We start from the raw sequence: 26367 nt of genomic DNA on the forward strand, positions 1-26367 counted from the left end.
AGAAACTCCTCAAATACAGGTGTGCCAAGCTTTTAGGGTCAAACCCAAGAAGACTTGAGGCTGTAAACGCTGTTAAAGGTGCTTCAACAAAGTACTGAGTAAAGGGTTTGAATACTTATGTAAATGTGATATTTCAGTTTTTATTTTTAATACATTTGCAACAATTTCAAAAAATATATTTTTGCTTTGTCATTATGAGGTGCTGTGTGTAGATTAATGAGGAGCGATTTAAAAATATATATATATATTTTAGAATAAGGCTGTAACGTAACAAAATGTGGAAAAAGTGAAGGGGTCTGAATACTTTCCGAATGCACTGTACATCCAAAAAGTTTAGCTAGAAGGGGAGAAGTTCTAGGAGAAGTTTGGGTTTTGACATGTCTCTCTGTCTCCAGTCTGCATGAGACCATCATCCCCAGAGGTGCGAGGCAGGGTCAGAGCCAGCTGAAGAGAACCTGTAGTATCTTTGCCTACGAGGACATCAAGGAGGTCCACAAGAGACGATACCTGCTGCAGGTGAGCAGTGCGCTACCTTGGTTCTGATTTGTTGCTTGTGACATGTTGATTAGTCTCAACTTGCTCACCTTGGTCATGTACAGGTGAAGTCGGAAGTTTACATACGTCTTTGCCAAATACATTTAAACTCAGTTTTTCACAATTCCTGACATTTAATCCTAGTACAAATTCCATGTCTTAGGTCAGTTAGAATCACCACTTTATTTTAAGAATGAGAAATGTCAGAATAATAGTCGAGAGAATGATTTATTTCAGCTTTTATTTTTTTCATCACATTCCCAGTGGGGTCAGAAGTTTACATACACTCAATTAGTATTTGGTAGCATTGCCTTTAAATTGTTTAACTTGGGTCAAATGTTTTGGGTAGCCTTCCACAAGCTTCCCACCATAAGTTGGGTGAATTTTGGCCCATTCCTCCTGACAGAGCTGGTGTAACTGAGTCAGGTTTGTAGGCCTCCTTGCTCGCACACGCTTTTTCAGTTCTGCCCGCACATTTTCTATAGGATTGAGGTCAATGCTTTGTGATGGCCACTCCAATACCTTGACTTTGTTGTCCTTAAGCCATTTTGCTACAACTTTGGAAGTATGCGTGGGGTCATTGTCCATTTGGGAGACCCATTTGCGACCAAGCTTTAACTTCCTGACTGATATCTTGAGATGTTGCTTCAATATATCCACATCATTTTCCTACCTCATGATGCCATCTATTTTGTGAAGTGCACCAGTCCTTCCTGCAGCAAAGCACCCCCACAACATGATGCTGCCACCCCTGTGCTTCACGGTTGGGATGGTGTTCATAATGATGGTCATTATGGCCAAGCAGTTCTGTTTTTGTTTCATCAAACCACATCCACAGGTACACCTCCAATTCACTCAAATGATGTCAATTAGCCTATCAGAAGCCTTTAAAGCCATGACATAATTTTCTGGAATTTTCCAAGCTGTTTAAAGGCACAGTCAACTTAGTGTATGTAAACTTCTGACCCACTGGAATTGTGATACAGTGAATTATAAGTGAAATAATCTGTCTGTAAACAATTGTTGACTTGTGTCATGCACAAAGTAGATGTCCTAACCGACTTGCCAAAACTATAGTTTGTTAACAAGAGATTTGTACAGTGGTTGAAAAACGAGTTTTACTGACTTCAACCTAAGTGTATGTAAACTTCCGACTTCAACTGTATATTAGGGCAAAACATGGCAAATCGTTTCGAGACAGAAAATGAGAAATCTATCGTTACTCGTTGAACAAGTTCCGGTACCCCTCCCTGTTTCCGTCTGTTTTCTTTCCTTTGGTGCCTAATGAATCTGATCCTTAGTAATGAACAAAACCCTTTCTAATGCTCTGTCTGTGTCCCAGCCCATGGCTGTGGAGGTGTTCTCAGGAGATGGTAGGAACTACCTGCTGGCCTTCCAGAAAGGAGTCCGCAACAAGGTCTACCAGAGGTTCCTCGCTGTGGTTCCCTCTCTGGCTGACAGCTCAGAGTCCGTCTCAGGACAGAGGCCCAACACCAGCGTAGAGCAGGGGTACCGTCTACCTTTCTGGAGATTCTATGTGATAAACGTCTATGTTTTCATATTTTGTTAAATCTGTTGTGTTATATGGTTATGTGTTAAGTTGTCCTATAGTTGCATGAATGTCCTCTATTGTTTCTATTGTAAATCCTTCTATAACGTTTCCCATCAGGTCTGGCCTACTCAGCACTCTGGTAGGAGAGAAATCTGTCACCCAAAGATGGGAGGTAAGTCTGTTTTTACCAGTGCAATTACTGTACGATCTCCTACCTGAGGACAGTGTTAGCAGTAGGTCTGACAGTAGTGTGTCCTCTGTGTTCCCTTCCTTTGCATGGTGAGATCAGTGACTATAGTGTCCCCTCTGTGTCTCTGTAGCGTGGTGAGATCAGTAACTATAGTGTCCTCTCTGTGTCTCTGTAGCGTGGTGAGATCAGTAACTTCCAGTATCTGATGCATCTCAACACCCTGGCTGGTCGCTCCTACAACGACCTGATGCAGTACCCTGTCTTCCCCTGGATCCTGGCTGACTACGACTCTGAGGTAACAACAGTTACAGGACCCTGTATAGACCCTGAGGTAACAACAGTTACAGGACCCTGAGGTAACAACAATTACAGGACCCTGAGGTAACAACAGTTACAGGACCCTGAGGTAACAACAGTTACAGGACCCTATATAGACCCTGAGGTAACAACAGTTACAGGACCCTGTATAGACCCTGAGGTAACAACAGTTACAGGACCCTATATAGACCCTGAGGTAACAACAGTTACAGGACCCTGAGGTAACAACAGTTACAGGACCCTATATAGACCCTGAGGTAACAACAGTTACAGGACCCTGTATAGACCCTGAGGTAACAACAGTTACAGGACCCTATATAGACCCTGAGGTAACAACAGGTTGACAGGACCCTATATAGACCCTGAGGTAACAACAGTTACAGGACCCTATATAGACCCTGAGGTAACAACAGTTACAGGACCCTATATAGACCCTGAGGTAACAACAGTTACAGGACCCTGAGGTAACAACAGTTACAGGACCCTATATAGACCCTGAGGTAACAACAGTTACAGGACCCTGAGGTAACAACAGTTACAGGACCCTATATAGACCCTGAGGTAACAACAGTTACAGTACCCTGTATAGACCCTGAGGTAACAACAGTTACAGTACCCTATATAGACCCTGAGGTAACAACAGTTACAGGACCCTATATAGACCCTGAGGTAACAACAGTTACAGGACCCTGTATAGACCCTGAGGTAACAACAGTTACAGGACCCTATATAGACCCTGAGGTAACAACAGTTACAGGACCCTATATAGACCCTGAGGTAACAACAGTTACAGGACCCTATATAGACCCTGAGGTAACAACAGTTACAGGACCCTGAGGTAACAACAGTTACAGGACCCTATATAGACCATGAGGTAACAACAGTTACAGGACCCTATATAGACCCTGAGGTAACAACAGTTACAGTACCCTGTATAGACCCTGAGGTAACAACAGTTACAGGACCCTATATAGACCCTGAGGTAACAACAGTTACAGGACCCTGTATAGACCCTGAGGTAACAACAGTTACAGGACCCTATATAGACCCTGAGGTAACAACAGTTACAGGACCCTATATAGACCCTGAGGTAACAACAGTTACAGGACCCTGAGGTAACAACAGTTACAGGACCCTATATAGACCCTGAGGTAACAACAGTTACAGGACCCTGAGGTAACAACAGTTACAGGACCCTATATAGACCCTGAGGTAACAACAGTTACAGGACCCTATATAGACCCTGAGGTAACAACAGTTACAGGACCCTATATAGACCCTGAGGTAACAACAGTTACAGGACCCTATATAGACCCTGAGGTAACAACAGTTACAGGACCCTATATAGACCCTGAGGTAACAACAGTTACAGGACCCTGAGGTAACAACAGTTACAGGACCCTATATAGACCCTGAGGTAACAACAGTTACAGGACCCTGAGGTAACAACAGTTACAGGACCCTATATAGACCCTGAGGTAACAACAGTTACAGGACCCTATATAGACCCTGAGGTAACAACAGTTACAGGACCCTATATAGACCCCGAGGTAACAACAGTTACAGGACCCTATATAGACCCTGAGGTAACAACAGTTACAGGACCAACAGGTAACAACAGTTACAGGACCCTATATAGACCCTGAGGTAACAACAGTTACAGGACCCTATATAGACCCTGAGGTAACAACAGTTACAGGACCCTGAGGTAACAACAGTTACAGGACCCTATATAGACCCTGAGGTAACAACAGTTACAGGACCCTATATAGACCCTGAGGTAACAACAGTTACAGGACCCTGAGGTAACAACAGTTACAGGACCCTATATAGACCCTGAGGTAACAACAGTTACAGGACCCTGAGGTAACAACAGTTACAGGACCCTATATAGACCCTGAGGTAACAACAATTACAGGACCCTATATAGACCCTGAGGTAACAACAGTTACAGGACCCTGAGGTAACAACAGTTACAGGACCCTATATAGACCCTGAGGTAACAACAGTTACAGGACCCTATATAGACCCTGAGGTAACAACAATTACAGGACCCTATATAGACCCTGAGGTAACAACAGTTACAGGACCCTATATAGACCCTGAGGTAACAACAGTTACAGGACCCTATATAGACCCTGAGGTAACAACAGTTACAGGACCCTATATAGACCCTGAGGTAACAACAGTTACAGGACCCTGAGGTAACAACAGTTACAGGACCCTATATAGACCCTGAGGTAACAACAGTTACAGGACCCTGAGGTAACAACAGTTACAGGACCCTATATAGACCCTGAGGTAACAACAGTTACAGGACCCTATATAGACCCTGAGGTAACAACAGTTACAGGACCCTATATAGACCCCGAGGTAACAACAGTTACAGGACCCTATATAGACCCTGAGGTAACAACAGTTACAGGACCCTATATAGACCCCGAGGTAACAACAGTTACAGGACCCTATATAGACCCTGAGGTAACAACAGTTACAGGACCCTATATAGACCCTGAGGTAACAACAGTTACAGGACCCTATATAGACCCTGAGGTAACAACAGTTACAGGACCCTGTATAGACCCTGAGGTAACAACAGTTACAGGACCCAGAGGTAACAACAGTTACAGGACCCTATATAGACCCTGAGGTAACAACAGTTACAGGACCCTATATAGACCCTGAGGTAACAACAGTTACAGGACCCTATATAAACCCTGATTTACAGAACTGGTCAGGTCTGGTTCCTAGTAAATGTAGTGGGATTAAACTGGTCTGTTCTGGTTCCTAGTAAATGTAGTGGGATTAAACTGGTCTATTCTGGTTCCTAGGAGTTGGACCTAAACAACCCACGGACGTTCCGTAACCTGGCTAAACCAATGGGAGCCCAGACCGATGACAGGCTGACCCAGTACAAGAAGAGGTTCAAGGACTGGGAAGACCCTACCAGTAAGACACTTTTGACCAATCTGCTTGTGTATATTGTAATGTTTAATTATAGGACATTGGGAAATACAGAAAAGAAAATGGACGGTAGATGGACACCGACAAGGCTTGAACCCTATCACATTCCCCAGTGGTCCAGAATTGTTTGTACTACCACAATACCAGACTCTGGGACAATAAAATAAAATCTTATTGTAAAATTTCTCTCTCTCTCTCTCAGGTGAGACCCCGGCGTATCACTACGGTACACACTACTCCTCAGCCATGATCGTGGCGTCCTACCTGATCCGCATGGAACCTTTCACTCAGATCTTTCTCAGGCTTCAGGTCAGACGCCACACACACACCGTCCCAGACGCCACACACACCGTCCCAGACGCCACACACACACCGTCCCAGACGCCACACACACACCGTCCCAGACGCCACACACACCGTCCCAGACGCCACACACACACCGTCCCCAGACGCCACACACACACCGTCCCCAGACGCCACACACACACCGTCCCAGACGCCAAACACACCGTCCCAGACGCCACACACACACCGTCCCAGACGCCACACACACACCGTCCCCGATGCCACACACACACCGTCCCAGACGCCACACACACACCGTCCCAGACGCCACACACACACCGTCCCAGACGCCACACACACACCGTCCCAGACGCCACACACACACACCGCCCCAGACGCCACACACACCGTCCCAGACGCCACACACACCGTCCCAGACGCCACACACACCGTCCCAGACGCCACACACACCGTCCCAGACGCTACACACACCGTCCCAGACGCCATACACACCGTCCCTGACGCCACATTTACATTTTACATTACATTTAAGTCATTTAGCAGACGCTCTTATCCAGAGCGACTTACAAATTGGAAAGTTCATACATATTCATCCTGGTCCCCCCGTGGGGAATGAACCCACAACCCTGGCGTTGCAAGCGCCATGCTCTACCAACTGAGCCACACGGGACCATACACACACACCGTCCCCGACGCCACACACAACGTCCCCGACGCCACACACAACGTCCCCGACGCCACACACACCGTCCCCGACACCACACACACCGTCCCAGACGCCACACACACCGTCCCAGACGCCACACACACCGTCCCAGACGCCACACACACACCGTCCCAGACGCTACACACACCGTCCCCGACGCCACACACACCGTCCCAGACGCCACACACACCACCTGACTTGTATAGTGGAATGTTCAGATGATTCCAAGGGGTCCAAGCACTGAACCTTGAGGAACCCCAAATGTAACTTTGGTATTTTCAGAGGATTCATATGGTAGTTAGCTACAATGCAGTGTGGCCATTTTTGTGTGAATGCACAGTGCAGGTTTCTGTATCTGCAGTGGATTTAATGGGCATCCAAGTTTACCAAGTTTTTTTTTCTCACAGCTTGGGGATAAGGTTAGGGGGTTGTCTGTTTGTCTTTGGGTGCGTGATAGTGGCATATTCAGGCTACATCAGAGTTGCCCCCCCCCCCCCCCCTGATATTAACCAGAGACAGTAAACAGCCTGTGTGTAGTGTGGTTTGAATACCAATGATGACCTTTCCTCTCCGGGAGATGTGTGTTGGTGGAGGCGATGCCTGAAGTATGTGTCATGTTGCTAACGTGTGTACGTGTGTTTTGCCTCTGTGGGTCTGTCTGCGTGCCTGTGTGTGTGTGTGTGTGTGTGTGTGTGTGTGTGTGTGTGTGTGTGTGTGTGTGTGTGTGTGTGTGTGTGTGTGTGTGTGTGTGTGTGTCTGCCTGCCTGCCTGCCTGCCTGTGGTCCCTCTCCCCCCTCCAGGGAGGTCACTTTGACCTGGCTGACAGGATGTTCCACAGTGTGCGTGAGGCCTGGCTCTCTGCCTCCAAACACAACATGGCTGATGTCAAGGAGCTCATCCCTGAGTTCTTTTACCTGCCAGAGTTCATGCTCAACTCTAACAACTTTGACCTAGGTACGTCTGTCTGTCTGTCTCTCCTCTCTCTCAAATATAACAACTTTGACCTAGGTCTGTCCTCTCTCTCAACTAACAACTTTGACCTAGGTACATCTGTCTGTCGGTCTGTCTGTCTCTCCTCTATCAACTCCAACAACTTTGACCTACTGTAGGTATACAGTGCATTCGGAAAGTATTCAGACTCCTTGACCTTGTCCACATTTTGTTACGTTACAGCATCATTCTAAAATGGATTAAATGTTTTTCCCCCTCATCAATCTACACACAGCACCCCATAATGAAATCACAATACCCCATAATGACATCACAATACCCCATAATGACATCGCAATACCCCAGAATGACATCACAATACCCCATAATGACATCACAATACCCCAGAATGACATCACAATACCCCATAATGACATCACAATACTCCAGAATGACATCACAATACCCCATAATGACATCACAATACTCCATAATGACATCACAATACCCCATAATGACATCGCAATACCCCAGAATGACATCACAATACCCCATAATGACATCACAATACTCCAGAATGACATCACAATACCCCATAATGACATCACAATACTCCAGAATGACATCACAATACCCCATAATGACATCACAATACTCCAGAATGACATCACAATACCCCATAATGACATCACAATACCCCAGAATGACATCACAATACCCCATAATGACATCACAATACCCCAGAATGACATCACAATACCCCATAATGACATCACAATACCCCAGAATGACATCACAATACCCCATAATGACATCACAATACTCCAGAATGACATCACAATACCCCATAATGACATCACAATACTCCATAATGACATCACAATACCCCATAATGACATCGCAATACCCCAGAATGACATCACAATACCCCATAATGACATCACAATACTCCAGAATGACATCACAATACCCCATAATGACATCACAATACTCCAGAATGACATCACAATACCCCATAATGACATCACAATACTCCAGAATGACATCACAATACCCCATAATGACATCACAATACCCCAGAATGACATCACAATACCCCATAATGACATCACAATACCCCAGAATGACATCACAATACCCCATAATGACATCACATTACTCCATAATGACGAGGCAAAAACAGGTTTTTAGAAAATGTTGCACATTTCTTAAAAATAAAAAAATACATTCACATAAGTACTTTGTTGAAGCACCTTTAACAGCGATTACAGCCTCGAGTCTTCTTGGGTATGAAGCTACAAGCTTGTCACACCTGTATTTGGGGAGTTTCTCCCATTCTTCTCTGCAGATCCTCTCAAGCTCCCTCATGTTGGATGGAGAGCGTCGCTGCACAGCTATTTTCAGGTCTCTCCAGAGATGTTCGATCGGGTTCAAATCCGGGCTCTGGCTGGGCCACTCAAGGACATTCAAAGACTTGTCCCGAAGACACTCCAGCGTTGTAATGGCTGTGTGTTTAGAGTTGTTGTCCTGTTAGAAGGTGAACCTTCGCCCCAGGCTGAGGTCAGAGCAGGTTTTCATCAAGGATCTCTCTGTACTTTGTTTCGTTCATCTTTCCCTCGATCCTGACTAGTCTCCCAGTCCCTAACTCTGAAAAACATCCCCACAGCATGATGCTGCCACCACCATATTTCACCTTAGGGATGGTGCCAGGTTTCCTCCAGACGTGACGCTTGATGTTCAGGCCAAAGAGTTCAATCTTGGTTTCATCAGACCAGAGAATCTTGTTTCTCATGGTCTGAGAGTCTTTAGGTGTCTTTTGGCAAACTCCAAGTGGGCTGTCATGTGCCTTTTACTGAGGAGTGGCTTCTGTCTGGCCACTCTAACATAAAGGCCTGATTGGTGGAGTTCTGCAGAGATGGTTGTCCTTCTTGGAAGGTTCTCCCATCTCCACAGAGGAACTCTGGAGCTCTGTCAGAGTGACCATTGGGTTCTTGGTCACCTCCCTGATCAAGGCCCTTCTCCCCCGATTGCTCAGTTTGGCCGGGCGGCCAGCTCTAGGAAGAGTCTTGGTGGTTCCACACTTCTTCCATTTAAGAATGATGGAGGCCACTTCGTCCTTGGGGACTTTCAATGCTGCAGAAATGTTTTGGTACCCTTCCCAAGATCTGTGTCTCGACACAATGCTGTCTTGAATCATTGCTTGGTTTTTGCTCTGACATGCACTGTCAACCGTGGGACCTTATATAGACAGGTGTGTGCCTTTCCAAATCATGTCCAGTCAATTGAATTTACCACAGGTGGACTCCGATCAAGTTGTAGAATCATCTCAAGGAGGATCAATGGAAACAGGATGCACCTGAGCTCAATTTCAAGTCTAATAGCAAAGCAAAATTTACTTATGTAAGTAAGGTATTTCAGTTTTTTCACTTTATCATTATGGGGTATTGTGTGTAGATTGATGAGGAACAATTTTGATTGAATCCATTTTAGAATAAGGCTGTAACGTAACGAAATGTGGAAAGGAGTCTGAATACTTTCCGAACGCACTGTACGTCAGTCCGTCCGTCCGTCCGTCTCCTCTCTCTCTCAACTCCATCAACTTTGACCAAGGTACATCGGGACTCTAGTTCTGGTCTCTGCTATCTCTCTCTCAACTCCATCAACTCTGACCAAGGTACATCGGGACTCTAGTTCTGGTCTCTGCTATCGCTCTTTTGTTTTTGTTTCTCTTTCTGTATGTCTCTTTTTCTATTTCTCCGTCTCCTTCTCTCTCGTAATGGATCTTGCTAACACTTAATAGTAACATGTTTAGAAAATTATAAATAAGAGTTGCTTTGTGGTGTGGTTGATGTTTTAACAGGTGCCAAACAGAACGGTATTCGACTAGGAGACGTCCTTCTGCCTCCGTGGGCTAAGGGAGACCCCCGAGAGTTCATCAGAGTCCATCGACAGGTGGGTAACAATCTACTGTATAGGTGTGTCTGGAGGAAAGCTCAGGAGGTAAGACAACTGTGTTGTACAGTATACCCCAACGTAGTCTGACGATGCCATCCCTCCCAAGTCTCGTTCATTACTCAAAACAAACATGAGGAAACCTGGAAATGTAGGCTAGCTCCAACCTACTGTGCATACGTGTGTCTGTCTCTAGGCTCTGGAGTGTGACTATGTATCGTCTCACCTCCACGAGTGGATCGACCTGATCTTTGGCTTCAAGCAGCAGGGTCCTCCGGCGGTGGAAGCGGTCAATGTGTTCCATCACCTGTTCTACGAGGGACAGGTGGACATCTACAACATCAACGACCCCCTCAAGGAGACCGCCACCATCGGCTTCATCAACAACTTCGGACAAATCCCCAAACAGGTATTATATTAACATATAACAATATACCGATATAAGACAGGTATTATATTAACATATAACAATATACCAATATAAGACAGGTATTATATTAACATATAACAATATACCGATATAAGACAGGTATTATATTAACATATAACAATATACCGATATAAGACAGGTATTATATTAACATATAACAATATACCGATATAAGACAGGTATTATATTAACATATAACAATATACCGATATAAGACAGGTATTATATTAACATATAACAATATACCAATATAAGACAGGTATTATATTAACATATAACAATATACCAATATAAGACAGGTATCGTATTAACATATAACAATATACCGATATAAGACAGGTATCATATTAACATATAACAATATACCGATATAAGACAGGTATCATATTAACATATAACAATATACCGATATAAGACAGGTATCATATTAACATATAACATTATACCAATATAAGACAGGTATCATATTAACATATAACAATATACCAATATAAGACAGGTATTATATTAACATATAACATTATACAGAGCAGGTGAGTGAGGGCTGGTAGGGGATGTGAAGAGGGGACAGAGAGCAGGTGAGTGAGGGCTGGGAGGGGATGTGAAGAGGGGACAGAGAGCAGGTGAGTGAGGGCTGGTAGGGGATGTGAAGCGGGGACAGAGAGCAGGTGAGTGAGGGCTGGTAGGGGAGGGGACAGAGAGCAGGTGAGTGAGGGCTGGTAGGGGATGTGAAGAGGGTACAGAGAGCAGGTGAGTGAGGGCTGGGAGGGGATGTGAAGAGGGTACAGAGAGCAGGTGAGTGAGGGCTGGTAGGGGATGTGAAGAGGGGACAGAGAGCAGGTGAGTGAGGGCTGGTAGGGGATGTGAAGCGGGGACAGAGAGCAGGTGAGTGAGGGCTGGTAGGGGATGTGAAGAGGGGACAGAGAGCAGGTGAGTGAGGGCTGGTAGGGGATGTGAAGAGGGGACAGAGAGCAGGTGAGTGAGGGCTGGTAGGGGATGTGAAGAGGGGACAGAGAGCAGGTGAGTGAGGGCTGGTAGGGGATGTGAAGAGGGGACAGAGAACAGGTGAGTGAGGGCTGGGAGGGGATGTGAAGAGGGGACAGAGAGCAGGTGAGTGAGGGCTGGGAGGGGATGTGAAGAGGGGACAGAGAGCAGGTGAGTGAGGGCTGGTAGGGGATGTGAAGAGGGGACAGAGAGCAGGTGAGTGAGGGCTGGTAGGGGATGTGAAGAGGGGACAGAGAGATGGTGAGTGAGGGCTGGTAGGGGATGTGAAGAAGGGACAGAGAGCAGGTGAGTGAGGGCTGGGAGGGGATGTGAAGAGGGGACAGAGAGCAGGTGAGTGAGGGCTGGTAGGGGATGTGAAGAGGGGACAGAGAGCAGGTGAGTGAGGGCTGGTAGGGGATGTGAAGAGGGGACAGAGAGCAGGTGAGTGAGGGCTGGTAGGGGATGTGAAGAGGGGACAGAGAGCAGGTGAGTGAGGGCTGGGAGGGGATGTGAAGAGGGGACAGAGAGCAGGTGAGTGAGGGCTGGTAGGGGATGTGAAGAGGGGACAGAGAGCAGGTGAGTGAGGGCTGGTAGGGGATGTGAAGAGGGGACAGAGAACAGGTGAGTGAGGGCTGGGAGGGGATGTGAAGAGGGGACAGAGAGCAGGTGAGTGAGGGCTGGGAGGGGATGTGAAGAGGGGACAGAGAGCAGGTGAGTGAGGGCTGGGAGGGGATGTGAAGAGGGGACAGAGAGCAGGTGAGTGAGGGCTGGTAGGGGATGTGAAGAGGGGACAGAGAGCAGGTGAGTGAGGGCTGGTAGGGGATGTGAAGAGGGGACAGAGAGCAGGTGAGTGAGGGCTGGTAGGGGATGTGAAGAGGGGACAGAGAGATGGTGAGTGAGGGCTGGTAGGGGATGTGAAGAAGGGACAGAGAGCAGGTGAGTGAGGGCTGGGAGGGGATGTGAAGAGGGGACAGAGAGCAGGTGAGTGAGGGCTGGTAGGGGATGTGAAGAGGGGACAGAGAGCAGGTGAGTGAGGGCTGGTAGGGGATGTGAAGAGGGGACAGAGAGCAGGTGAGTGAGGGCTGGTAGGGGATGTGAAGAGGGGACAGAGAGCAGGTGAGTGAGGGCTGGGAGGGGATGTGAAGAGGGGACAGAGAGCAGGTGAGTGAGGGCTGGTAGGGGATGTGAAGAGGGGACAGAGAGCAGGTGAGTGAGGGCTGGTAGGGGATGTGAAGAGGGGACAGAGAACAGGTGAGTGAGGGCTGGGAGGGGATGTGAAGAGGGGACAGAGAGCAGGTGAGTGAGGGCTGGGAGGGGATGTGAAGAGGGGACAGAGAGCAGGTGAGTGAGGGCTGGGAGGGGATGTGAAGAGGGGACAGAGAGCAGGTGAGTGAGGGCTGGTAGGGGATGTGAAGAGGGGACAGAGAGCAGGTGAGTGAGGGCTGGTAGGGGATGTGAAGAGGGGACAGAGAGCAGGTGAGTGAGGGCTGGGAGGGGATGTGAAGAGGGGACAGAGAGCAGGTGAGTGAGGGCTGGTAGGGGATGTGAAGAGGGGACAGAGAGATGGTGAGTGAGGGCTGGTAGGGGATGTGAAGAGGGGACAGAGAGCAGGTGAGTGAGGGCTGGGAGGGGATGTGAAGAGGGGACAGAGAGCAGGTGAGTGAGGGCTGGTAGGGGATGTGAAGAGGGGACAGAGAGCAGGTGAGTGAGGGCTGGTAGGGGATGTGAAGAGGACAGAGAGCAGGTGAGTGAGGGCTGGTAGGGGATGTGAAGAGGGGACAGAGAGCAGGTGAGTGAGGGCTGGTAGGGGATGTGAAGCGGGGACAGAGAGCAGGTGAGTGAGGGCTGGTAGGGGATGTGAAGAGGGGACAGAGAGCAGGTGAGTGAGGGCTGGTAGGGGATGTGAAGAGGGGACAGAGAGCAGGTGAGTGAGGGCTGGTAGGGGATGTGAAGAGGGGACAGAGAGCAGGTGAGTGAGGGCTGGTAGGGGATGTGAAGAGGGGACAGAGAACAGGTGAGTGAGGGCTGGGAGGGGATGTGAAGAGGGGACAGAGAGCAGGTGAGTGAGGGCTGGGAGGGGATGTGAAGAGGGGACAGAGAGCAGGTGAGTGAGGGCTGGTAGGGGATGTGAAGAGGGGACAGAGAGCAGGTGAGTGAGGGCTGGTAGGGGATGTGAAGAGGGGACAGAGAGATGGTGAGTGAGGGCTGGTAGGGGATGTGAAGAAGGGACAGAGAGCAGGTGAGTGAGGGCTGGGAGGGGATGTGAAGAGGGGACAGAGAGCAGGTGAGTGAGGGCTGGTAGGGGATGTGAAGAGGGGACAGAGAGCAGGTGAGTGAGGGCTGGTAGGGGATGTGAAGAGGGGACAGAGAGCAGGTGAGTGAGGGCTGGTAGGGGATGTGAAGAGGGGACAGAGAGCAGGTGAGTGAGGGCTGGGAGGGGATGTGAAGAGGGGACAGAGAGCAGGTGAGTGAGGGCTGGTAGGGGATGTGAAGAGGGGACAGAGAGATGGTGAGTGAGGGCTGGTAGGGGATGTGAAGAGGGGACAGAGAGCAGGTGAGTGAGGGCTGGGAGGGGATGTGAAGAGGGGACAGAGAGCAGGTGAGTGAGGGCTGGTAGGGGATGTGAAGAGGGGACAGAGAGCAGGTGACTGAGGGCTGGTAGGGGATGTGAAGAGGACAGAGAGCAGGTGAGTGAGGGCTGGTAGGGGATGTGAAGAGGGGACAGAGAGCAGGTGAGTGAGGGCTGGTAGGGGATGTGAAGAGGGGACAGAGAGCAGGTGAGTGAGGGCTGGGAGGGGATGTGAAGAGGGGACAGAGAGCAGGTGAGTGAGGGCTGGTAGGGGATGTGAAGAGGGGACAGAGAGCAGGTGAGTGAGGGCTGGTAGGGGATGTGAAGAGGGGACAGAGAGCAGGTGAGTGAGGGCTGGTAGGGGATGTGAAGAGGGGACAGAGAGCAGGTGAGTGAGGGCTGGTAGGGGATGTGAAGAGGGGACAGAGAGCAGGTGAGTGAGGGCTGGTAGGGGATGTGAAGAGGACAGAGAGCAGGTGAGTGAGGGCTGGTAGGGGATGTGAAGAGGGGACAGAGAACAGGTGAGTGAGGGCTGGGAGGGGATGTGAAGAGGGGACAGAGAACAGGTGAGTGAGGGCTGGTAGGGGAGGGGACAGAGAGCAGGTGAGTGAGGGCTGGTAGGGGATGTGAAGAGGGGACAGAGAGCAGGTGAGTGAGGGCTGGTAGGGGATGTGAAGAGGGGACAGAGAGCAGGTGAGTGAGGGCTGGTAGGGGATGTGAAGAGGGGACAGAGAGCAGGTGAGTGAGGGCTGGTAGGGGATGTGAAGAGGGGACAGAGAACAGGTGAGTGAGGGCTGGGAGGGGATGTGAAGAGGGGACAGAGAACAGGTGAGTAAGGGCTGGTAGGGGAGGGGACAGAGAGCAGGTGAGTGAGGGCTGGTAGGGGATGTGAAGAGGGGACAGAGAGCAGGTGAGTGAGGGCTGGTAGGGGATGTGAAGAGGGGACAGAGAGCAGGTGAGTGAGGGCTGGGAGGGGATGTGAAGAGGGGACAGAGAGCAGGTGAGTGAGGACTGGGAGGGGATGTAGCTGGATGATTACAGCTGCCACGGGTGATATGTGCAGGAACGTGAAGTGGATATCATTAGACCTGCTCAGACAAGAGACTAGCGGCTGTTGATTCAATTCAACTGAATCTATAAACAAAACGAACTTCATAAACATTTAATAAACGGGCGCCAGCAGGTTCTTTAGATCGGTAAGGCTGAAAAAGTCAGTAGTCTCATATGAGATGGTATCATAGGAAATGGTATCATAGGAAATGGTATCATAGGAAATGGTATCATAGGAAATGGTATCATAGGAAATGGTACTACGGTATAAAAAAAAAGTATCATGACGTTTTTATACTGTGACGTTACAGTGGTTACCGGTATTCTGTGACATTACAGTGGTTACCGGTATTCTGTGACATTACAGTGGTTACCGGTATTCTGTGACATTACAGTGGTTACCGGTATTCTGTGACATTACAGTGGTTACCGGTATTCTGTGACATTACAGTGGTTACCGGTATTCTGTGACATTACAGTGGTTACCGGTATTCTGTGACATTTCAGTGGTTACCGGTATTATGTGACATTACAGTGGTTACCGGTATTCTGTGACATTACAGTGGTTACCGGTATTCTGTGACATTAGTGGTTACCGGTATTCCGTTACATTACAGTGGTTACCGGTATTCTGTGACGTTACAGTGGTTACCGGTATTCCGTGACGTTACAGTGGTTACCGGTATTCTGTGATGTTACAGTGGTTACCGGTATTCTGTGACATTACAGTGGTTACCGGTATTCTGTGACGTTACAGTGGTTACCGGTATTCTGTTACATTACAGTGGTTACCGGTATTCTGTGACATTACAGTGGTTACCGGTATTCTGTGACATTACAGTGGTTACCGGTATTCTGTGACGTTACAGTGGTTACCGGTATTCTGTGATGTTACAGTGGTTACCGGTATTCTGTGACGTTACAGTGGTTACCGGTATTCTGTGACATTACAGTGGTTACCGGTATTCTGTGACGTTACAGTGGTTACCGGTATTCTGTGACGTTACAGTGGTTACCGGTATTCTGTGACGTTACAGTGGTTACCGGTATTCTGTGACGTTAGTGGTTACCGGTATTCTGTGACATTAGTGGTTACCGGTATTCTGTGACGTTACAGTGGTTACCGGTATTCTGTGATGTTACAGTGGTTACCGGTATTCTGTGATGTTACAGTGGTTACCGGTATTCTGTGATGTTACAGTGGTTACCGGTATTCCGTGACGTTACAGTGGTTACCGGTATTCTGTTACATTACAGTGGTTACCGGTATTCTGTGACATTACAGTGGTTACCGGTATTCTGTGACGTTACAGTGGTTACCGGTATTCTGTTACATTACAGTGGTTACCGGTATTCTGTGACATTACAGTGGTTACCGGTATTCTGTGACGTTACAGTGGTTACCGGTATTCTGTGACATTACAGTGGTTACCGGTATTCTGTGACATTACAGTGGTTACCGGTATTCTGTGACGTTACAGTGGTTACCGGTATTCTGTGATGTTACAGTGGTTACCGGTATTCTGTGACGTTACAGTGGTTACCGGTATTCTGTGACATTACAGTGGTTACCGGTATTCTGTGACGTTACAGTGGTTACCGGTATTCTGTGACGTTACAGTGGTTACCGGTATTCTGTGACGTTACAGTGGTTACCGGTATTCTGTTACATTACAGTGGTTACCGGTATTCTGTGATGTTACAGTGGTTACCGGTATTCTGTGACGTTAGTGGTTACCGGTATTCTGTGACATTAGTGGTTACCGGTATTCTGTGACGTTACAGTGGTTACCGGTATTCTGTGATGTTACAGTGGTTACCGGTATTCTGTGATGTTACAGTGGTTACCGGTATTCTGTGACGTTACAGTGGTTACCGGTATTCTGTGACGTTACAGTGGTTACCGGTATTCTGTGACATTACAGTGGTTACCGGTATTCTGTGACGTTACAGTGGTTACCGGTATTCCGTCACATTACAGTGGTTACCGGTATTCCGTGACATTAGTGGTTACCGGTATTCCGTGACATTAGTGATTACCGGTATTCTGTGACATTACAGTGTTTACCGGTATTCTGTGACATTACAGTGGTTACCGGTATTCTGTGACGTTACAGTGGTTACCGGTATTCTGTGACGTTACAGTGGTTACCGGTATTCTGTTACATTACAGTGGTTACCGGTATTCTGTTACATTACAGTGGTTACCGGTATTCCGTGACGTTACAGTGGTTACCGGTATTCTGTGATGTTACAGTGGTTACCGGTATTCTGTGACATTACAGTGGTTACCGGTATTCTGTTACATTACAGTGGTTACCGGTATTCTGTGACGTTACAGTGGTTACCGGTATTCTGTTACATTACAGTGGTTACCGGTATTCTGTGATGTTACAGTGGTTACCGGTATTCTGTGACGTTAGTGGTTACCGGTATTCTGTGACATTAGTGGTTACCGGTATTCTGTGACATTACAGTGGTTACCGGTATTCTGTGACGTTACAGTGGTTACCGGTATTCCGTCACATTACAGTGGTTACCGGTATTCCGTGACATTAGTGGTTACCGGTATTCCGTGACATTAGTGATTACCGGTATTCTGTGACATTACAGTGGTTACCGGTATTCTGTGACATTACAGTGGTTTCGGTATTCTGTGACATTACAGTGGTTACCGGTATTCTGTGACATTACAGTGGTTTCGGTATTCTGTGACATTACAGTGGTTTCGGTATTCTGTGACATTACAGTGGTTACCGGTATTCTGTGACATTACAGTGGTTACCGGTATTCCGTCACATTACAGTGGTTACCGGTATTCTGTGACATTACAATGGTTACCGGTATTCTGTGACATTACAGTGGTTACCGGTATTCTGTGACATTACAGTGGTTACCGGTATTCCGTCACATTACAGTGGTTACCGGTATTCTGTGACATTACAATGGTTACCGGTATTCCGTCACATTACAGTGGTTACCGGTATTCTGTGACGTTACAGTGGTTACCGGTATTCCGTGACGTTTTTGTAAAACATTATTATTATTGAATTTTTTTCCAATAAAGTATGTATTATTCCCTCTAGTTTTTTATCCTGAAAGTAAACTATGGGATCAGAAGAGACAGTAAACTATGGGGTCAGAAGAGACAGTGGTACTGATTAGAGGTCGACCGATTGGTACCGAGGCTTCACAAAGAATGTATTCAACAGAGGAAGTGAGTTGTTTTGAATTGGAATGAATCTGATCTCATGTTTTATCTGTCTCTTCCCAGTTGTTTAAGAAGCCCCACCCTCCGAAACGTGTACGTAGTAAGTCCAACGGGGAGATGGCGGGGGGCATGCCCGTCTCTCTCTCCTCAACCACTGACAAGATCTTCTTCCATCACCTGGACAACCTCAGACCCTCACTAGCCCCCGTCAAAGGTAGGACAGGCGTGCACAGGTACACACACACACATATATACACACACACACACACACACATATATATATATATACACACACACACACACATATATATATATATATACAGTGGGGAGAACAAGTATTTGATACACTGCCGATTTTGCAGGTTTTCCTACTTACAAAGCATGTAGAGGTCTGTAATATTTATCATAGGTACACTTCAACTGTGAGACACGGAATCTAAAACAAAAATCCAGAAAATCACATTGTATGATTTTTAAGTAATTAATTTGCATTTTATTGCATGACATAAGTATTTGATACATCAGAAAAGCAGAACTTAATATTTGGTACAGAAACCTTTGTTTGCAATTACAGAGATCATACGTTTCCTGGAGTTCTTGACCAGGTTTGCACACACTGCAGCAGGGATTTTGTCCCACTCCTCCATACAGACCTTCTCCAGATCCTTCAGGTTTCGGGGCTGTCGCTGGGCAATACGGACTTTCAGCGCCCTCCAAAGATTTTCTATTGGGTTCAGGTCTGGAGACCGGCTAGGCCACTCCAGAACCTTGAGATGCTTCTTACGGAGCCACTCCTTAGTTTCCCTGGCTGTGTGTTTCGGGTCGTTGTCATGCTGGAAGACCCAGCCACGACCCATCTTCAATGCTCTTACTGAGGGAAGGAGGTTGTTGGCCAAGATCTCGCAATACATGGCCCCATCCATCCTCCCCTCAATACGGTGCAGTCGTCCTGTCCCCTTTGCAGAAAAGCATCCCCAAAGAATGATGTTTCCACCTCCATGCTTCACAGTTGGGATCGTGTTCTTGGGGTTGTACTCATCCTTCTTCTTCCTCCAAACACGTTGAGTGGAGTTTAGACCAAAAAGCTCAATTTTTGTCTCATCAGACCACATGACCTTCTCCCATTCTTCCTCTGGATCATCCAGATGGTCATTGGCAAACTTCAGACGGGCCTGGACATGCCCTGGCTTGAGCAGCGGGACCTTGCGTGCGCTGCAGTATTTTAATCCATGACGGCATAGTGTGTTACTAATGGTTTTCTTTGAGACTGTGGTCCCAGCTCTCTTCAGGTCATTGACCAGGTCCTGCCGTGTAGTTCTGGGCTGATCCCTCACCTTCCTCATGATCATTGATGCCCCACGAGGTGAGATCTTGCATGGAGCCCCAGACCGAGGATGATTGACCGTCATCTTGAACTTCTTCCATTTTCTAATAATTGCGCCAACAGTTGTTGCCTTCTCACCAAGCTGCTTGCCTATTGTCCTGTAGCCCATCCCAGCCTTGTGCAGGTCTACAATTTTATCCCTGATGTCCTTACACAGCTCTCTGGTCTTGGCCATTGTGGAGAGGTTGGAGTCTGTTTGATTGAGTGTGTGGACAAGTGTCTTTTATACAGGTAACGAGTTCAAACAGGTGCAGTTAATACAGGTAATGAGTGGAGAACAGGAGGGCTTCTTAAAGAAAAACTAACAGGTCTGTGAGAGCCGGAATTCTTACTGGTTGGAAGGTGATCAAATACTTATGTCTTGCAATAAAATGCAAATTAATTACTTAAAAATCATACAATGTGATTTTCTGGATTTTTGTTTTAGATTCCGTCTCTCATAGTTGAAGTGTACCTATGATAAAAATTACAGACCTCTACATGCTTTGTAAGTAGGAAAACCTGCAAAATCGGCAGTGTATCAAATACTTGTTCTCCCCACTGTATATACACACACATATATACACTGCTCAAAAAAATAAAGGGAACACTAAAATAACACATCCTAGATCTGAATGAATGAACTATTCTTATTAAATACTTTTTTCTTTACATAGTTGAATGTGCTGACAACAAAATCACACAAAAATTATCAATGGAAATCAAATTTATCAACCCATGGAGGTCTGGATTTGGAGTCACACTCAAAATGAAAGTGGAAAACCACACTACAGGCTGATCCAACTTTGATGTAATGTCCTTAAAACAAGTCAAAATGAGGCTCAGTAGTGTGTGTGGCCTCCACGTGCCTGTATGACCTCCCTACAACGCCTGGGCATGCTCCTGATGAGGTGGCGGATGGTCTCCTGAGGGATCTCCTCCCAGACCTGGACTAAAGCATCCGCCAACTCTTGGACAGTCTGTGGTGCAACGTGGCGTTGGTGGATGGAGCGAGACATGATGTCCCAGATGTGCTCAATTGGATTCAGGTCTGGGGAACGGGCGGGCCAGTCCATAGCATCAATGCCTTCCTCTTGCAGGAACTGCTGACACACTCCAGCCACATGAGGTCTAGCATTGTCTTGCATTAGGAGGAACCCAGGGCCAACCGCACCAGCATATGGTCTCACAAGGGGTCTGAGGATCTCATCTCGGTACCTAATGGCAGTCAGGCTACCTCTGGCGAGCCCATGGAGGGCTGTGCGGCCCCCCAAAGAAATTCCACCCCACACCATGACTGACCCACCGCCAAACCGGTCATGCTGGAGGATGTTGCAGGCAGCAGAACGTTCTCTACGGCGTCTCCAGACTGTCACGTCTGTCACATGTGCTCAGTGTGAACCTGCTTTCATCTGTGAAGAGCACAGGGCGCCAGTGGCGAATTTGCCAATCTTGGTGTTCTCTGGCAAATGCCAAACGTCCTGCACGGTGTTGGGCTGTAAGCACAACCCCCACCTGTGGACGTCGGGCCCTCATACCACCCTCATGGAGTCTGTTTCTGACCGTTTGAGCAGACACATGCACATTTGTGGCCTGCTGGAGGTCATTTTGCAGGGCTCTGGCAGTGCTCCTCCTTGCACAAAGGCGGAGGTAGCGGTCCTGCTGCTGGGTTGTTGCCCTCCTACGGCCTCCTCCACGTCTCCTGATGTACTGGCCTGTCTCCTGGTAGCGCCTCCATGCTCTGGACACTACGCTGACAGACACAGCAAACCTTCTTGCCACAGCTCGCATTGATGTGCCATCCTGGATGAGCTGCACTACCTGAGCCACTTGTGTGGGTTGTAGACTCCGTCTCATGCTACCACTAGAGTGAGAGCACCTCCAGCATTCAAAAGTGACCAAAACATCAGCCAGGAAGCATAGGAACTGAGAAGTGGTCTGTGGTCACCACCTGCAGAACCACTCCTTTATTGGGGGTGTCTTGCTAATTGCCTATAATTTCCACCTGTTGTCTATTCCATTTGCACAACGGCATGTGAAATTTATTGTCAATCAGTGTTGCTTCCTAAGTGGACAGTTTGATTTCACAGAAGTGTGATTGACTTGGAGTTACATTGTGTTGTTTAAGTGTTCCCTTTATTTTTTATTTATTTTTTTGAGCAGTGTATATATATACACACATATATATATATATATACACACACACACATATATATACACTGCTCAAAAAAATAAAGGGAACTGATTAGGGTTGGGAATAGGTGTGTACTGATTAGGGTTGGGAATAGGTGTGTACTGATTAGGGTTGGGAATAGGTGTGTGACAGTGTGTGTGACAGTGTGTGTGACAGTGTGTGTGTGACAGCGTGTGTGACAGTGTGTGTGACAGCATGTGTGACAGTGTGTGTAACAGTATGTGTGACAGTGTGTGTGTGACAGCGTGTGTGACAGCGTGTGTGACAGTGTGTGTGACAGTGTGTGTAACAGTATGTGTGTGTGTGTGTGTGTGTGTTTCAGAGCTGAAGGAGCCGGTGGGACAGATAGTGTGTACTGAGAAGGGTATTCTGGCTGTGGAGCAGAACAAGGTCCTCCAACCTCCTGTCTGGAACAAGACCTTTGCCTGGGGCTACGCTGACCTCTCCTGCAGACTGGCCAACTATGAGTCTGACAAGGTAAACACACACTCACTGACCTCTCCTGCAGACTGGCCAACTATGAGTCTGACAAGGTAGGCACACGCTCACTGACCTCTCCTGCAGACTGGCCAACTATGAGTCTGACAAGGTAAACACACACTCACTGACCTCTCCTGCAGACTGACCAACTATGAGTCGGACAAGGTAGGCACACACACTCACTGACCTCTCCTGCAGACTGGCCAACTATGAGTCGGACAAGGTAGGCACACGCTCACTGACCTCTCCTGCAGACTGGCCAACTATGAGTCTGACAAGGTAAACACACACTCACTGACCTCTCCTGCAGACTGGCCAACTATGAGTCTGACAAGGTAGGCACACGCTCACTGACCTCTCCTGCAGACTGGCCAACTATGAGTCTGACAAGGTAAACACACACTCACTGACCTCTCCTGCAGACTGACCAACTATGAGTCGGACAAGGTAGGCACACACACTCACTGACCTCTCCTGCAGACTGGCCAACTATGAGTCGGACAAGGTAGGCACACACACTCACTGACCTCTCCTGCAGACTGGCCAACTATGAGTCGGACAAGGTAGGCACACACTCACTGACCTCTCCTGCAGACTGACCAACTATGAGTCGGACAAGGTAAACACACACTCACTGACCTCTCCTGCAGACTGGCCAACTATGAGTCTGACAAGGTAAACACACGCTCACTGACCTCTCCTGCAGACTGGCCAACTATGAGTCGGACAAGGTAGGCACACGCTCACTGACCTCTCCTGCAGACTGACCAACTATGAGTCTGACAAGGTAAACACACGCTCACTGACCTCTCCTGCAGACTGGCCAACTATGAGTCTGACAAGGTAGGCACACACACTCACTGACCTCTCCTGCAGACTGGCCAACTATGAGTCTGACAAGGTAGGCACACACACTCACTGACCTCTCCTGCAGACTGACCAACTATGAGTCTGACAAGGTAAACACACACTCACTGACCTCTCCTGCAGACTGGCCAACTATGAGTCTGACAAGGTAAACACACGCTCACTGACCTCTCCTGCAGACTGGCCAACTATGAGTCGGACAAGGTAGGCACACACTCACTGACCTCTCCTGCAGACTGACCAACTATGAGTCTGACAAGGTAAACACACGCTCACTGACCTCTCCTGCAGACTGGCCAACTATGAGTCGGACAAGGTAAACACACACTCACTGACCTCTCCTGCAGACTGACCAACTATGAGTCTGACAAGGTAAACACACGCTCACTGACCTCTCCTGCAGACTGGCCAACTATGAGTCTGACAAGGTAGGCACACGCTCACTGACCTCTCCTGCAGACTGGCCAACTATGAGTCGGACAAGGTAGGCACACGCTCACTGACCTCTCCTGCAGACTGGCCAACTATGAGTCTGACAAGGTAAACACACACTCACTGACCTCTCCTGCAGACTGACCAACTATCTCTCTAACTAGCAAGGTCAGTTAGCGGCTGCTGTCTCTGGGTCTCAGTGTGAGCCAGTGTAGGCGTGACCGTGCATGTTAATCAAGTCATGTTGCAGTCATAGAATTAATTATACAACTCATTCTATTGCTGTGGTGTTGTTTTGATAATGTCTATGGCTCTATCTCAGTTCGTCTTTCCTTGATTCCTCTCCTCCTCAAAACCCATCGGAGAAGAAGGTCAGAGGAGAGTAACCTTGGACTTTCTTCTCTAATACAGTTGAGAAGGAGACAAGGAGACAAGGAGAGAATGCAAGGAATGGAGGAAATACTTAACCTTGCCTACAGACTAAATCCTGTGGGGCAGCATTACCCTTCCCTAACTTCCTGCTCCCCTGACTAACCAATCCCCTCTCTCCTTCCCCCTGACTAACCAATCCCCTCACTCCTTCCCCCTGACTAACCAATCCCCTCTCTCCTTCCCCCTGACTAACCAACCCCCTCTCTCCTTCCCCCTGACTAACCAACCCCCTCTCTCCTTCCCCCGGACTAACCAATCCCCTCTCTCCTTCCCCCTGACTAACCAATCCCCTCTCTACTTCCCCCTGACTAACCAATCCCCTCTCTACTTCCCCCTGACTAACCAATCCCCTCTCTACTTCCCCCTGACTAACCAATCCCCTCTCTACTTCCCCCTGACTAACCAATCCCCTCTCTACTTCCCCCTGACTAACCAATCCCCTCTCTACTTCCCCCTGACTAACCAATCCCCTCTCTCCTTCCCCCTGACTAACCAATCCCCTCTCTCCTTCCCCCTGACTAACCAATCCCCTCTCTCCTTCCCCCTGACTAACCAATCCCCTCTCTACTTCCCCCTGACTAACCAATCCCCTCTCTCCTTCCCCCTGACGAACCAACCCCCTCTCTCCTTCCCCCTGACTAACCAATCCCCTCTCTCCTTCCCCCTGACTAACCAATCCCCTCTCTCCTTCCCCCTGACTAACCAATCCCCTCTCTCCTTCCCCCTGACTAACCAATCCCCCCTCTCCTTCCCCCTGACTAACCAATCCCCTCTCTCCTTCCCCCTGACTAACCAATCCCCTCTCTCCTTCCCCCTGACTAACCAATCCTCTCTCTCCTTCCCCTGACGAACCAATCCCCACTCTCCTTCCCCCTGACTAACCAATCCCCCCTCTCCTTCCCCCTGACTAACCAATCCCCCCTCTCCTTCCCCCGGACTAACCAATCCCCTCTCTCCTTCCCCCTGACTAACCAATCCCCTCTCTACTTCCCCCTGACTAACCAATCCCCTCTCTCCTTCCCCCTGACTAACCAATCCCCTCTCTCCTTCCCCCTGACTAACCAATCCTCTCTCTCCTTCCCCTGACGAACCAATCCCCACTCTCCTTCCCCCTGACTAACCAATCCCCCCTCTCCTTCCCCCTGACTAACCAATCCCCTCTCTCCTTCCCCCTGACTAACCAATCCCCTCTCTCCTTCCCCCTGACTAACCAATCCCCCCTCTCCTTCCCCCTGACTAACCAATCCCCTCTCTCCTTCCCCTGACTAACCAATCCCCTCTCTCCTTCCCCCGGACTAACCAATCCCCTCTCTCCTTCCCCCTGACTAACCAATCCCCTCTCTCTCCTCTAGGCGGTGGTGGTGTATGAGTGTCTGTCAGAGTGGGGTCAGATCCTGTGTGCCATCTGCCCCAACCCCAAACTGGTCATCACCGGGGGAACCAGCACTGCCATCTGTGTCTGGGAGACGGGCACATCCAAGGAGAGGGCCAAGACCCTCACACTCAAACAGGTAACCAGACTCTAGACACTCAAACAGGTAACCAGACTCTCAAACAGGTAACCAGACTCTAGACACTCAAACAGGTAACCAGACTCTCTAGACACTCAAACAGGTAACCAGACTCTCAAACAGGTAACCAGACTCTCTAGTCACTCAAACAGGTAACCAGACTCTCTAGACACTCAAACAGGTAACCAGACTCTCTAGTCACTCAAACAGGTAACCAGACTCTCTAGACACTCAAACAGGTAACCAGACTCTCTAGACACTCAAACAGGTAACCAGACTCTCTAGACACTCAAACAGGTAACCAGACTCTCTAGACACTCAAACGGGTAACCAGACTCTCTAGTCACTCAAACAGGTAACCAGACTCTCTAGACACTCAAACAGGTAACCAG

The 26367-nt window shown here is 48.3% G+C and overlaps 1 protein-coding gene across 5 annotated transcripts in view; it reads left to right on the top strand.

The window, feature by feature from the left end:
* The window catches only part of wdfy3 (WD repeat and FYVE domain containing 3), a 260816-nt gene that overhangs the window by 218867 nt on the left and 15582 nt on the right, over positions 1-26367 (top strand). For all 5 annotated transcript variants that reach the window (XM_071352080.1, XM_071352078.1, XM_071352076.1 and 2 more), the window contains 12 exons: positions 396-516; positions 1877-2043; positions 2204-2258; positions 2452-2571; positions 5426-5543; positions 5761-5867; positions 7371-7524; positions 10361-10452; positions 10649-10861; positions 18760-18910; positions 22576-22730; positions 25817-25975. In XM_071352080.1, the coding sequence (XP_071208181.1) occupies positions 396-516; positions 1877-2043; positions 2204-2258; positions 2452-2571; positions 5426-5543; positions 5761-5867; positions 7371-7524; positions 10361-10452; positions 10649-10861; positions 18760-18910; positions 22576-22730; positions 25817-25975 (1612 nt within the window). The remainder of the gene's footprint in view (positions 1-395; positions 517-1876; positions 2044-2203; positions 2259-2451; positions 2572-5425; positions 5544-5760; positions 5868-7370; positions 7525-10360; positions 10453-10648; positions 10862-18759; positions 18911-22575; positions 22731-25816; positions 25976-26367) is intronic.

The sequence above is a fragment of the Salvelinus alpinus genome, chromosome 19 (genome assembly GCF_045679555.1).
Source record: "Salvelinus alpinus chromosome 19, SLU_Salpinus.1, whole genome shotgun sequence".
Classification (NCBI taxonomy): domain Eukaryota; kingdom Metazoa; phylum Chordata; class Actinopteri; order Salmoniformes; family Salmonidae; genus Salvelinus; species Salvelinus alpinus.